General features: G+C 36.8%; 1 protein-coding gene across 3 annotated transcripts in view; it reads right to left on the reverse strand.

The window, feature by feature from the left end:
- LOC150078520 (tRNA pseudouridine(38/39) synthase) overlaps window positions 1-14,460 on the reverse strand; it is a 331,034-nt gene that overhangs the window by 212,973 nt on the left and 103,601 nt on the right. For all 3 annotated transcript variants that reach the window (XM_090384243.1, XM_090384244.1, XM_090384242.1), the window contains exon 4: window positions 4,502-4,586. In XM_090384243.1, the coding sequence (XP_090240369.1) occupies window positions 4,502-4,586 (85 nt within the window). The remainder of the gene's footprint in view (window positions 1-4,501; window positions 4,587-14,460) is intronic.

A 14,460-nucleotide genomic window follows, 5' to 3' on the forward strand; every position in this document is an offset into this window, starting at 1 on the left:
ATCAGAGTGGAAGCAGAGGGTGCTTAGAATCTCTGGGTAAGACCAGGCTGCCATGCACGGAAACTGAACTCAGCCTGTTACAATGTAAGATCGCTCATCGGCGAAGACAGGATATTAGAACTGGAAAAGGAATTAGAAAATGTGAATTGGAATATCATCAGTTTGGATGAAACAAAAAGAAGGAATGAATAACTTATACGTTTATCAAGTGGAAATCTGCTGTACACCAATGTAAACACTTAAAGGAGTGAAGGTCGAGTTGGCTTTCTGGTCCAGATATAAAAAGTTGTTTTTTTCTAGATATAAAAAACAACATTTTGGAATTCAAAAGTAAATCACCAAGGGTGTCAAGACTATTACTCAGGATTTCCAAGAGGTATAAGCTGAAGATTATAATGATTTATGCACCAACATCGAGCCACGATGATGAAGAGGTTGAAGAAATGTACACTGAAATGGAGTCTTCTAGATGAACAGATAACTCACTACACTATCATTATGGGGGACTTCAATGTTAAGGTTGGAAAGAGACAAAACAACACAGAAAGTGAAACTATAGGAAATTTTAAATTGGTGAAAGAAATGAAAGAGGTGAAAAACTTGTGGAATTTGCAGAATCTCAAGGAATGTCATTAATGAACACTTTTTTCAAGAAAAGGGTGAACAGAAAGTGGACATGGAAGAGCCCAAATGGATTAACAACTAATGAAATAGGCTTCATCCTCACTAACAGAAGATATATCGTGAATGATGTTACTGTCCTGAACAAGGTAAATGTTGGAAGTTATCACAAAATGGTAAGATGCACACTTGACATAGAGGTAAGAAAAGAAAGGAAAAAACTGACTCAAGTAAATAATACAAAGGTCTTTGAGATAACAGAAGAGGAAAAAAGCAGTATGTACTGGAACTTAAGAAAAGAACAAGTTTGAACTTCTGCAGACTGCTCAGGTCATATACTCCCTCATATACTCCCTATATGAGTATATGAGGGAGTATATGACCTGAGCAGTCTGCAGAATATATACTCCTCATATACTCCCTCCTATCGTGTCTGGGCAGAATTGCAGACACTTTCAAATTCAACCCTAATTCTCGGCTTTTGTTCAACAGTGACCTGTACTTGTTAAATAATTCTGCCGGTCTCCTACTCTTAATATTATTAGTGCCAACGTGTACAACTATATCACCTTTTGTGCCCTTAAAAGATGATATTCGCTCTACAACATCATCAACCTTTGCCCCTGGCAGACATACCCTGGTCCTGTTCCACCTATCTTTTTTACAAAGCATGTTCCCCGTTTCCCTGACAATAGAGTCACCAACAACTACTAGTTCCTTCGGGACCAGCGCATTCTGCCTTGGGGGTTGTCTCTGTGTCAAGCGATGCCCAAGTGCAAGCTCTGGCGTTGATGTGGGCAGCTGAGAGCTTGATGTGCCCCTCAATTTAGTTTCTTCGAGGGCATCCACCCTGTCCTTCAAGCTCTCATATAGGCCCACAAGAACGCCGAGTTGTTGCCTGATATCGATACACTCCTTGCATCGCGCACACACAAAGACATCCCCCTTGGCAGTATCATGTCCCGTACCCGATTGCTCTGCAAACATCAAGCAAACAGTGCATTTTATAAGGCTGTGAGTCAGAGGACAACTGCCCCCCTCAGTTCTGCTCTGAGCCACAGCACTTCCATTAGCTTGAGCCTTTTGCTTTGCTGCTCTGGTCTGAGTCATGATTCTATTAATTTATTAATTAATTATAATTAATTATGTTATGTTATTAATTATGTTAAATATAATTAATTATATTACGTTTGTAATCTAAGTCGTTATATGTATTTATTTAAATGTACAATTTAACTGCTAACGAAGTTCAACTAACGCTATCTAGTACGGTATATAACTATCGTATCACAAAGGCGGGAAAGTTACGAACGGTAGCGGAGTTAAAACACGTGGAAACCCTTACCGATACTTTTATGCAATTACAAGGCCGAGTAAAGGATAAATACACCAAATTAATCAGAAAATCACAAAATAATGTTATACTACTAAATTTAAATCAAAAGTTTTAGAAAAACAATAATTTCAAATCAATAAATAAGAAAAATCCACTTAGCGGCTTTGAACACGACCGTCTCCTAGTAGCCTCGTCAGCAGACTCTGGTGGATTCTTTGAGGAAGCTTTATGGTTCTTTTATTTTGGGTGCAATGCATATATTAAAATTTTCTACCCATCTTACGGAACTGTGACAACATAATGATTCTGGAAATAAGGCCTGACCAAAATGTTAACATTAATTTTGCCTCTGAAATTTCTTTGATATAGCATGGTCTGGATGTGTCAACAAAACAGTGATATGCAATTCCACATACAACAAACTGAGTTAAGACACAAAACACTACATCAAATACACAAAATTTCTGTAAATGTAAATATCAGATCATCCATTATAAAATGCATAATAACATGCATCATAAGATATGATGTTAACATATCTTATGATGCCTATGATAGGTATAATTTTGCTACCATTTGACTAGATAATTTCCAAACCAAATTATCGCCTCTGTCTTCACTATTCATAATCTGTTTAATTAGCATTGTGAACAAAAAAAAGTTTGTAATTAAGTACATTAGTTGGCATTTTTCTTTTGCTAGAACTTTGTTGTTTGTAATTTTTTTTTATGAAAAACAGGGATTGTGTACCTGTTTGTATTGTATTGTGTAAATGCATAGTGCATTTACACAATATGCATAGTGGTATGGTACATAATCCCTGATACTGATCAACCCCTCCCCACTTGTTTTTTGTAATCAAGGCCATTTATTACAAAAATTTGAAGATCAAATGCAGGAGGCATAATATGATATGGGTTTAAATTACACATATAACTATGGTATATCTACACCTATGCAATATTGGTGTAGATATACCATAGTTTACCCATAAATTAACTACTTACAAGCATCACTTTTAACTGTATCTCATATTGTGGCTACCTTCACAACGAGATACAGATATTGCACTACTTCGAATAACTATAGCTTCTCTAGTAGAGAAGACTAATGTTATTTATTCTCAGTGGATACCATCACCCAGACGGCACCGTTTAAAAACTGTTGGCCTATCATCAGTCGGTGGGCAGGTAATTTTAAATTACCTGAAATTTAAATTATAAACTTAAATAATAAGGGATTAAGCAATTTCAACATTAAAACAATATGTACAGGTAGTTCCCGACTTTACAAGTTGATTTGTTCCTAACGTGCTTGTAAAGCGAAAACTCATAAAGCAGGAATTTATTTCCCATACATATGTTTAAAATAGGGGTTACATTTTCAACAACGAAATTAGTTAGTTAATTAGTTTCTTTAAACAATGATTGATTTATCCAAAGAAATGAAAACATAGCCTGTAAAATCAAACAAATTATAATAATAAAGGAATTATGTCTTAAAAATGTTAAAGAATGTTTATTCTTCATCATTATCAACTAAATGCACACTCATTGATCACTCATTATTGGCTCAGCACCAGCAGAAATGCTTCAAGAGGCATTTGTTTCCAAGATAATCTTCTCTTTTCTTTATAAATTTCAATAGCATGCATAAGCATTTTTTGATGGAACGTACAAATTGCAACTAACACGATTTGCATGGAGTAACAAGTTTACGAAGCTTTAAAAAAAAGGAATGAAGAGAAGGTTCTGAAAATTTGTTTTTTACACGATTGAAGATTTCAGTGAAGGGGACATTTCACCATAATAATGTAAAAAAAAAAAAAAAAATCATACAATTCCAGCTATCGGTATTCTTGCATATACAATAACATGGAGTTTACTATCCATTTATAATTGCTTGCGCTAACAGAGGAGCCCAATAAACTGGAAAGTGCAATTTTTTTTGTTTTATAGTGGTGACCTCCAGAAATGTGTTTTAGAAAAATATCACAAAGGTGTTCAAAATTGATTCTTATAATGGAACATATGATAACAATGAAAGTGTAGTGCATTTTAATGATTTGAATTGATAACTAATAATTTACACTATAAAAAAATTTCAACTTCCGAGGTCGTTGAACAAATTACCAAAAAACAATGTGTTATTGGGTTCATGATACAATGGTGTCTCTGGAATGAATTAATATCGTAAAGCGGGGGGTACACTGTATCATATAGCTATGATCGTGGTTTGAAATACAGTATTTATGAATGTTTAACATTCATTTTTTGCAATTAATGTTCACATTTTCGATTTTGGTGATATTTGAAGGAAAAAAAAAAAAAACTTGTAAACCAGGGAACTGCCTGTAAAAGAATAAGTAAACTCCCATTATTATGCTTTCTATGCATATACGGCGTGGATAATGAAACAAAAAGAAGTGCTAAAAACAAGATAGACCTATCTTGGTTTTAGCACTTTTCCATTAGCAGGAATGTTATAACAGGAGGTTACTGTATTACATGCCATTAATTACCAGTACATTAAGTGTAATGTTACCTTTTGTTCCTTGAGGAATATAATCTTCAGGAGTAGTAATACCTTTGCCATCAAGAAGATTGGTCCTTAGATCAATGGAAATCACCTAAAAGTTTACATATTTAAAAGACTTCATTACATTTGTTATAAAAGAAAAATTAATTTTAGCAAAGTGATAAATGCTCAAATAGCAAAATTTCTTCAAGCTTAACTAACTAATGTACCATCAGTGAGATGGATGTAATTTGCCTTAAGTTCACAATAAAAAAAAAGTATTTTTATGAGTACCATATATGATTCACAATGCTAATAATACAGTTGCTATGAATTATAATAATTAATTAAACAACACAATACAATAAATAATGCAATGCAATAAATACGTATAATGAATATGCCAAGAAATAACCCCACTCTCTTTCCTGTGGCACCTAAGCATTTGTGTGCACAAATTTTCTGTAACCAGTAATGGGCATTGAAGTGTTCCTTTATATACAGAAATTAATATCTTAAAAGTTGCAGACCATCTTCTAGATTGCATTAGTAGTCAAAGTATTTTTTCACAAATCAACATCAATACAAAAGCCAAAACAGGTCGCACAAAACATATGTGCTCAACAGATTTTCAGTATAGTATAGAATAGTAAAGAAAAAGAAAAGAGGTCATACTATTTCATAAAAAGTAAGTATTCAGAATCTGTACAGAAAATATCGATACCGGCATATTTCAGGGACTTTCATATTTACTTTTTTTTTTTTTTTTTATGGAAACCCCAAACACGAGAGGTATTAGAACATGTAGTACTTAGTACCGTGCTTGGGTTGGAAGTTGAGAAGACAAAAGAAGATATTTGTTGATATTGGACTTGAACTTCTGTAGACGGTAATTTTCAGGAAATACGTATGAACGAAGGTTGTTCCAGAAAACGGAAGATGAATGAATAAATGAGGAAGATGGAAAGTTGGTTCTGTCAGTTTGAAGTTGGACAGTAAATGGATGTTGGCTGGTGGCAGCATGTGTTCAGATTGTTTTGAAGGAGAGAGTGGGAATTATAGAAGCTAATTCAGAAGAACAGTGCCCATGGAAGTATCTGTAGAAGAAGCATGCAGCAGAAACTGTACGTCTATGAGACAGCAAGTGGAGAGACTCTGTTAGAGATGAATCATTAATTAACCTAACTGTCCTCTTCTGAATGGAATCAAGAATCCTGAGAGAGGTTTTGGGTGCACCACCACAGATATGGGAACAATATTCCATGGTAGGGCGGATTTGCGATTTATACAGAGTGACCAGCTGTTTGGAAGAAAAGTGACCCCCAGAGCAAAAGAGAAAACCAAGTTTTTTAGATGCAGAGGAAGCAATATTTGTAATGTGCTTGTGCCAAGAGAAATTAGAAGTCAGGATAATCCCCAAAAGAGATATATCATTTTGCCTAGAAATCGGAGTGTCACTAAAGATAAGCATAGGAGCAGAAGAATCCTTTTTGCGAGATATAAGACAAGACTGAGTTTTAGAAGGGTTGAAATCAACTAAGTTGTCTTTACCCCACTGGAGATTTACCTGAAGATCGGCATTTAAGGAATTGTTAGCAGATTTTCGAGAAGTTGAAGCTGATTGAGCAGGAGGTTTCTCAAAATGGAAAGTGGAATGCAATGTGCTATTATCAGCAAAACTATGCATAGGATTTCCAGTCAATGGAAGAAGATCATTAATAAACAAGAGGAAAAGAGTGGGGGAAAGAACTGAACCTTGGGGGACACCGGCATTAGTGGAGAAGTTAGAAGACAGAGAGCCATCTACCATCACCCTCACTGAGCAATCAGAGAGAAAAACTGGATAACCAATTACTAAAAACAGTTGGCAAACCATAAGATGGAAGCTTGTTTAGAAGACCTTTATGCCAAACACGATCAAAAGCCTTTGAGATGTCAAGAGCAACTACTTGTGTTTCACCGAACCTTTCCATTGAATTAGTCCATAAATGGGTAACATAAGCCAGAATATCACCAGTGGATCGACACTGACGGAATCCATACTGGCGATCGTTGATCAGATGGAAGATTTCTAGGTAGTTTAAGAGTTGGCGGTTAATTGATTTCTCCATTACTTTAGAAAGAGTAGAAGTAATTGCAATGGGACGATAATTGGATGGGAGGGATTTGTCACCCTTTTTAGGAACTGGCTGGATATGAGCAAATTTCCAAGTAGAAGGAAAAACACCTTTGGAATAAAAAAGTGAAAAAAGGCGGCAAAGAATAGGAGTAAGTTCGGGAACACAGGTTTTGAGAAATACCATCGGGACCTGGAGCTTTCTTAGCATCAAGATTCGTCAAAATCCTTCTGACATCCTTTTGACGGAAGACCACAGGAGGCATTGAATGGAGCGTGTTGGGAATGGTGGGAGTTGTTTTACCATGGTCATTAATACATGAGCTGGAAGAAAAATGGGATGCTAGCAGGTCAGCTTTATCCTTGGCTGAAGTGACAACAGAACCATCTGGTTTTGACAGAGGTGTGAGCAGAGATGGGCAAAAGTTGCGGCCAATAGCTTTGGCAAGAGACCAGAATGCTCAGCAACCATTAGGGCAACAAGCAAGTTTTCTAATCTTAGCCTGTGTCAAACTCTAGTTTGGACTGATTAATAACTGCTTTACAATTGTTGCGACCTTTGGTTTAGGCGGAAAATGAAACTGAAGAATTAGAAACAAGCCAATTACGGTATGCAACGTTCTTCTCTTGAACAGCCTTAGCACATTTATTGGAAAACCAAGGTTTAGATAAAGGACGAGATATTACAGTGGAGTGTGGGATAAAGGATTCAATTCCTGCAAGAATAATTTCATGACACGATCTGAGAAAACGTTGACATCAGAAGTTTTGAAATAGTAATCCGACCAAGGAAAAGAAAAGAAATCTCGCAGGTCATCCCATTTTGCATTCTTGTAATGCCAAACAACATGAGGGTGAGAATAGCCATGAGATAAAGGTTCCATTGGAGAAGAGACAATCACCAAGTTGAGATCTGAAGTGCCTAAAGGAACTCTCACTTCGACCGTGTACTTAGAAGAGTTGTTCGTGAGAAAAAGATCAAGCATATTGGCTGTATGATTAGGATTGTCCGGTATTCTTGTAGGTAAATGAACAATCTGTGCAACGTCATTAGTAATTGTAAAAGATTCAGCATCTCGACCAGTTGGGTCGGTGTGACTTGAAAATGGAAGCCAGCTGGAGATGTGAACATCAAAATCACCAAGGAAAATTACCTTGCTGTTAGGAAAGTTGGACTGGAGAAAGTCAAGTTGCAAAGAGAGGAAGTCAAAGAGCTCCAAAGTGATTAGTGGAGTTGGTAGAGACAACAGATGAATTTGGCACAATTGAGGTAGAGAGATTTTAAGCCAGAGAAGATCAAAGAGAGGAGATTCCAAATTGCCAAGTCTCTGACAGGGAATATCAGAACAGACATATGCACATGTACCACCTCTAAGGCGAAAGGAATCATACAGCGAATAATTTGGGCATCTGAGATGAGCAGTAGATGAATCAACCGATAACTGAGATTCTGTCAGAAAAAGTACATGGGGTTTGGCAGACTGCAAGTGGAAATGGACATTGTTGAGATTAGAATTGAGACCACGTATATTTGTGAAATGAATTAGGAAGTGCATGGGAGGTTTAGATCTTTTTGCAGATAAGCTTGCTCTATTAGTTTGACAATTCATGGTGTATTCAATAGTAAGCAAAAGTAGGTGAGACATGCTGTATGAAATAATGAAATTCTTGGACAGGGCATACACATGGTAAGAATATACCCAGATCCTTGACATAACGTGGCCTCGACAATGCTCCCCGCATACACAACTACTCGGACCTCCTCCAGTCACTATCTGGCAGAGTAGAGGTAGCAAGATTATACACTAGCTGATCCAGAAGCCTCCTAGAGAGTTACCAATAAGTTCAGTCATGTGTACTAACTAGCGGCCGGCCTGCAAACACCGTTTTAGAGCTGTACCCTCGAAATGTAAGGCATATTGAATCTCGCCACAATGTTCATCATAACCTCAAAAGTCATCAATCATACTGCATGATGGAAGAGATAGGGAAGGATTGACCGGAACTTAGCTCTAGAGACTAAACATTGGTGGCTTGAAGTGGTTCCACCATTTCAAGACTCCAATAATCAAAGTGGTGGTGCACCAGTTGATGAGAGTCATCTACCACTAATGGTAGATGACTCTCATCGACCTTACATTTTTACCTATTAATATAACAATGTCTTTCTTATGTTTTAACCAAAGAATAATTAATTTCTTTTTTCTTTTACAGCAGTTTGCAGTTAGATATTTTTTTCTGTACTTAAAAAAGAAAAAAAAAATTTTTTTTTTTTTTTTTTTGTTTTAGATATTGTACATTTTTTTTTTCATTTGATAACTGATATACACTATACATGGCACACCATGACTAATTTCACTTTTCAATATCAATGCATTTTTGTGCATTAAAAAAAAAATAAAAAGCCAAGTGACTCTCGGATAGCAATAAATGCAAACATGCTCCACAACAGCTGTCATGGAGCATGTTAACATTTATATTACATAAATCACATAACAGCAGTTTAAAGAATAACAATTTTCCTCAGAGGAATACAATATGTCTAGGACAAAAGTTGACGAAATAATGAAGTAATGGTTAAAGAAATAAAGTAGGATAGGCCTGCAAGGAATGCACTTATGTGTCAATCACAATAAGGATTTGTTAAGGAAAGATCTTCTTGTCTGACCAACCTGATTACATACTATGACACCAGTAACAAAAGAACTGGAAGCAAAAAATAATTTTGACATAGTAGTAGTAGTATTGGAGGTATGTGATGCAATGAGGTAAGCATTTGAGCTTATGTAGCATCGCCCAAAAAAAAATAAAAATAATTTCACACATCCATTCCCTCTAAAACTTTGTCCAGTTCCTCCTTGAATTTATTTCAGCTATCAACTTCCACAACGACAGATGCAAGTTTAATCCAGCAAATAACGACCCTCTGGCTAAAGGCAAATTTCTGCATATCTATTCTATAACTGTCTTTACTCAATTTGAATTTATGCCCCCTCAGGTTTGTAATCTGAGCAAGCAGAAGAAGAATCCCATCAGAATTCAGCATGCTCAACCCATTCAAGGCCTTGTACACCTCAATCAGATCACCTTACAGGTGCCTTCTAAGCTGCAATTTGCAGAACCTAAGCCTTTCTTGGTAAGAGGACCCCTTCGTTCCCCTCACCAATCTTGTTTCCCCTTCTCTGTGCACACTCAAGCAACTCAACATCCTTCCTAAAATGAGACCTCCAGACCTGTACACAGTACTCAAGGCATGGCCTGACCATTGCCTTATACAAAAGGATAATCACCTCCTTTTCCCTACTAGCAAAATTCCTGTATATCATTGACAATACTCCATGACCTTCTCTGGCAGCCTGTCTACATTGCTCAGAAAACTTCATATCTGACTGCACAATTACTCCCAGGTCTTTATCATTTTCTACCACCTTAAGTGTAGTACCACACAGTTGGTACATTTCTCTGGGGTTACTTCTACCCATATGCAGTACTTCGCATTTGTCAATGTTAAAACTTCAGTTGCCACTTCTCAGCCCATCTGCCCAAATTTTCTAAATCCTGTTGCAGTAGCACACTGTCATTAACAACCTTGCCGACCTTTGTATCATCTGCAAACTTCAACATAAAGCCTGACTGATATACCTTCATCAATATCATTGATAAATATACAAAAACAACAGTGGGCCCAACGCCAAACTAGAGTTCGGTGTTGAGCCCACTGCTGTTTTGTATATTTAATAACATTAGTCCAAGAAGAGCAGCATCCATTGATTACCACTCTGTCTTCTCCCACTCAACCACCCTTTTATCCATTGTGGCAACTTTCCCTTAATGCCATTCTGCTCCAATCTGTACAGTAGCCTTCTATGCGCAACAGTGTCAAAAGCTTTCCTGAAATCCAACTACATGATATCAAAATTATTTTTTGCATCCGGTTCCTTTGTAACCACATCATAGTATCCATTCAAATTTGTCAGACAAGACTTTCTCTTAACCAACCTGAATTATTATTGCAGTCTTGTCTAGATGATCCTGTAGTGCAGCTTTAACCAGTGACTCCTTTATTTTCCCCAGAACAGAAATTAAACTAACTGGTCTGTAATTACTCATGTCACCCTTAGATCCCTCCCCACTTTGTGAATTGGGGATACATTTGCAACATTATATACTTAGATTTCAGCAAAGCTTTTGAAAACAGAAAGGGCTTCCGCAATGAACCCTGAGGGGCTTCAAAAGACAGAGTGGTTATTAACGGGCACTACTTTTGTTAGACTAATGTTAGCAGTGGAGTCCCTCGGGGTTCAGTGCTAGGGGTCCTTACTGTTTTCAATATTTATTAAAGATTTTGACAAAGCATACCAAATTTAATATTTAAGTGTACTAATAATACAAAGGTTGTCGGCATGGTTAAGTATTAACATTAGTACAAGCAAATGATACAAAAAAGCAAGCATATACAGAAGCAGACAAACCCAAAAAAAAAAAAAAATCCAATAGCAGTGGAGTTCCTCAGGATTTAGTGCTAGGGCCCCTACTGTTTTCAATATTTATTGAAGATATTGACAAAGCATATCAAATTTAATGTCTAAGTGTCCTAAAAATACAAAGGTTGTCAGCATGGTTAAGATTTAACATTAGTACAGTAATACCCCGAAGTTACGCGATAGGTGGGTCCGACAAAAATCGCTTAAGTCGAATTCGCGTAAGTCAGGGTACAACTTTGCATATAAATACATATAAATTTTGTTTAATTGGGACCAAGGACTAACAAAAACACTAGTTTAGAAGAAAAATATTTAATAAAATTGCAATTATTTATATAGATTAATACAAAATATGTATTTAAAAAATAAATGAGTTATGTAAAAAAGTTATTTCGATGTTGATGGCTTTATAAAATCTAACAAATTCGTCTGACGACACAGTGCCTTCTTTTTTTCAAGCAGAATTTCTTCGTAGCAAGTTAATTTTTTATTCCTTCTTTGTAGCTATAACGCGTTCTTCATTGGAGTCTATGTGTTCTAAAATTTTTAAACCCTTTTCAATTGAGCTGAGACCTTCTGTCAAACTTGCAATTGTCATGTGCTTTTCTGATGGAACTGATCTGAAGTGTCGGATACTTCAGTGACGTTTTGCTCACACATCTCTATGAGCTCATTCATTGTCAGCTCCTGACTATGTGAATCCAACAGCTCGTTGACATCATCACCATTGACTTCCAAATCTAATTGCCTGGCAAGATTATCAACTTCTTCTATCACATGAACAACATGATCAGTTTCTGGCATTGTTTTCGTCTCGTTTTTGAAAAAAAATGAATAAAGTTTCTTCCAGAGACCATTCAATATTTTTTTTGTGAATTTCATCCCAAGATTCTTCAATGATTCTTACAGCATCTAAAACATTGAATTGTTTCCAAAAGTCTTTAACAGATATCTCACTATTTTGTCTCATAGCTTCATTCAGACGTGCAAACGAACGCCTCATGTAGTAAGCCTTGAACGTTTTGATGACTCCCTGGTCCATCGGTTGAAGCAAGCTGGCTGTGTTTGGAGGCAAAAACACAACTTTCACACGTGGGTCAAAATTAATTAGGGTGGCAGGAGGGTGACCGGGCGCATTGTCAATAAGAAGCATCACTTTAAATGGAATCTGTTTAGACTTGCAATAACGTTCGACTTCGGGTATGAAGTGATGACCAAACCAGTAATCAAAAACGGAAGCTGTCACCCAAGCTTTATGATTTGACTTCCAAATCACTGGTAAGCTAATTTTAGATATACACCAAACGAAAAAATCAAGAAGCACGTAACTCTGAGTTCGCGTAAGTCGGGGTATTACTGTACAAGCAAATGATGCAAAAAAGCATGCTTATACAGTATCAGACAAATGTAAAAAAAAAAAAAAATGATATCATCTGTCTAGTTCTACCTTAAATTTATTCAAATTACTCATCTACTTTTACAGCAGCAGACGGAAGGTCATTCCAACAATTGACCACTCACTGGCTGAAGACAAACTTCTGAATGTTGATCCTCCAACCATCCTATCTTAATTTTAATTTATACCCCTTATGGGTGTAGTCTGAGCAAGAAGAAGAATGCCATCAGCAGAGAGCTTACTCAATCCATTCAGAGCCTTAAAAGGCTAAGCCTGCACCTCGAAGGTCTGATTGAGAAATGAAACCTTGCTTGGTAAAAGCATCCTTTTGTACCCCCCTCATCAATGTTGTTGCCCCTCTCCACATCGTTCCTAAAATAAGGTCTGCCGGCTTGTATGCAGTACTCAAGATGTGGCTTGACAGCTGCCTTATACAATGGGATAATCACCTCCTTATACTAACTAGCAAAATTCTGTACATCATTGATGAAATCCCATGAACTGTCCTGACAGCATGTCAGCTCTGTTCAGAGAACTTCTTATCCAATACCACAATTACCTAGAGGTCTTTTTCATTTTCCACTACCTGAGTGTAATGGAAAATGAAACACAGTAGGTATATTAATCTTGGATTATTGCTACTCATATGCAGTACCTTGCATTTGTCAAAGTTAAACTTCAAAAGTGATCAGCCCAACTGCTTAATTTTCCTAGAGATCTTGTTCATTAGCATACATTGATTAAAGTGATTAACCACCCTGCCAACCTTTATATTATTTGAAATCTTGGACATTACAACTAATACACTTTCATCAATATCATTAATAAATACAAAAAACAACAATGGACCAAGCACTGAATGCTAGGGGACTCCACTCCACTAATAACATTAGTCCACAAAGAGCATGGATCATTGATAACCATTCTCTGTCTTCTCCCACTCAAAGAAACTTGTATCCATAGCAGTAAACTGCCCTTAATGCTGCACTGCTCCAATTGGTATAGCAGTCTTTATTTGCAACGTTATAAAAAACTTTTCTGAAATACAAGTGAAATACAAGGTAGCAAAATTATATTTTTGCATCCAGTTCCTCCATTGCTGAAACATAGTATGCAATTCAAATTGGTCAGTCAGGGACACCATTTAACAAATCTTTGCTGTGATTGCACTATCTAGAGGAACCTGCATTCCACAAACCTCTACCCCATTGCCAATTAACCACATTCAATTAACAGCACTGTGTAATCTGTCCACTAGAACTTTAAAACCTAATGACAAACACTATGAGATTAGCATTAGCAGAGGCATATTATGCAAGAAAGCAAGCTTATGCAGCATCAGCCAAAAAAAAATAATAAATTAAAAAAAAAAAAAAAAAAAAACCACTTCCATTACACCCCTCCATTCGTTAAAAATACCTGTCCAGCTGAGCCTTAAAATTTATTTAGGCTATCAACTTCCACAACAAGGGATGGAAGTCTGTTCCTCCAACCAACTACCCACTGGCTAAGGGGCAAATTTCCACACATCTCTCCTACATTTGTCTTTCCTCAATCTGAATTTATGCCCTCTCAGGTGATTATTCTGAGCAAGAGGAAGAATCCCATAGGCACTGAGCTTGCTCAAACCATTCAAGGCTTTATACCACGCCGGTGCCTAGTCTCCAGACTGTAATTTGCAAAACTTAAGCCTTTCTTCGTAAGAGCAACCCTTTGTTCCATTCACTAATCTTGTTGCCCTTCTCTGGACTCGTTCTAGCAGCTCTACATCCTTCTTGAAATGAGGCCTCCAGACCTGTATAAGGTGGCTTGACCATTGCCTTATAAAAGGAAATAATCACCTCCTTATCCCTGCTATATTGACAATACACCATGAGCTACTCTTGCAGCCTGTCTGCACTGCTCAGAGAATTTCATATGTCGCTGCACAATTACCCCCAGGTCCTTTTCATTCTCTACCACTGTCAGTGCAGTACCACCGAGTTGATAC

This window comes from Mastigoproctus giganteus, chromosome 11 (assembly GCF_048544385.1).
Source record: "Mastigoproctus giganteus isolate SK-2022 chromosome 11, ASM4854438v1, whole genome shotgun sequence".
NCBI classification, from domain to species: Eukaryota; Metazoa; Arthropoda; class Arachnida; order Uropygi; family Thelyphonidae; genus Mastigoproctus; species Mastigoproctus giganteus.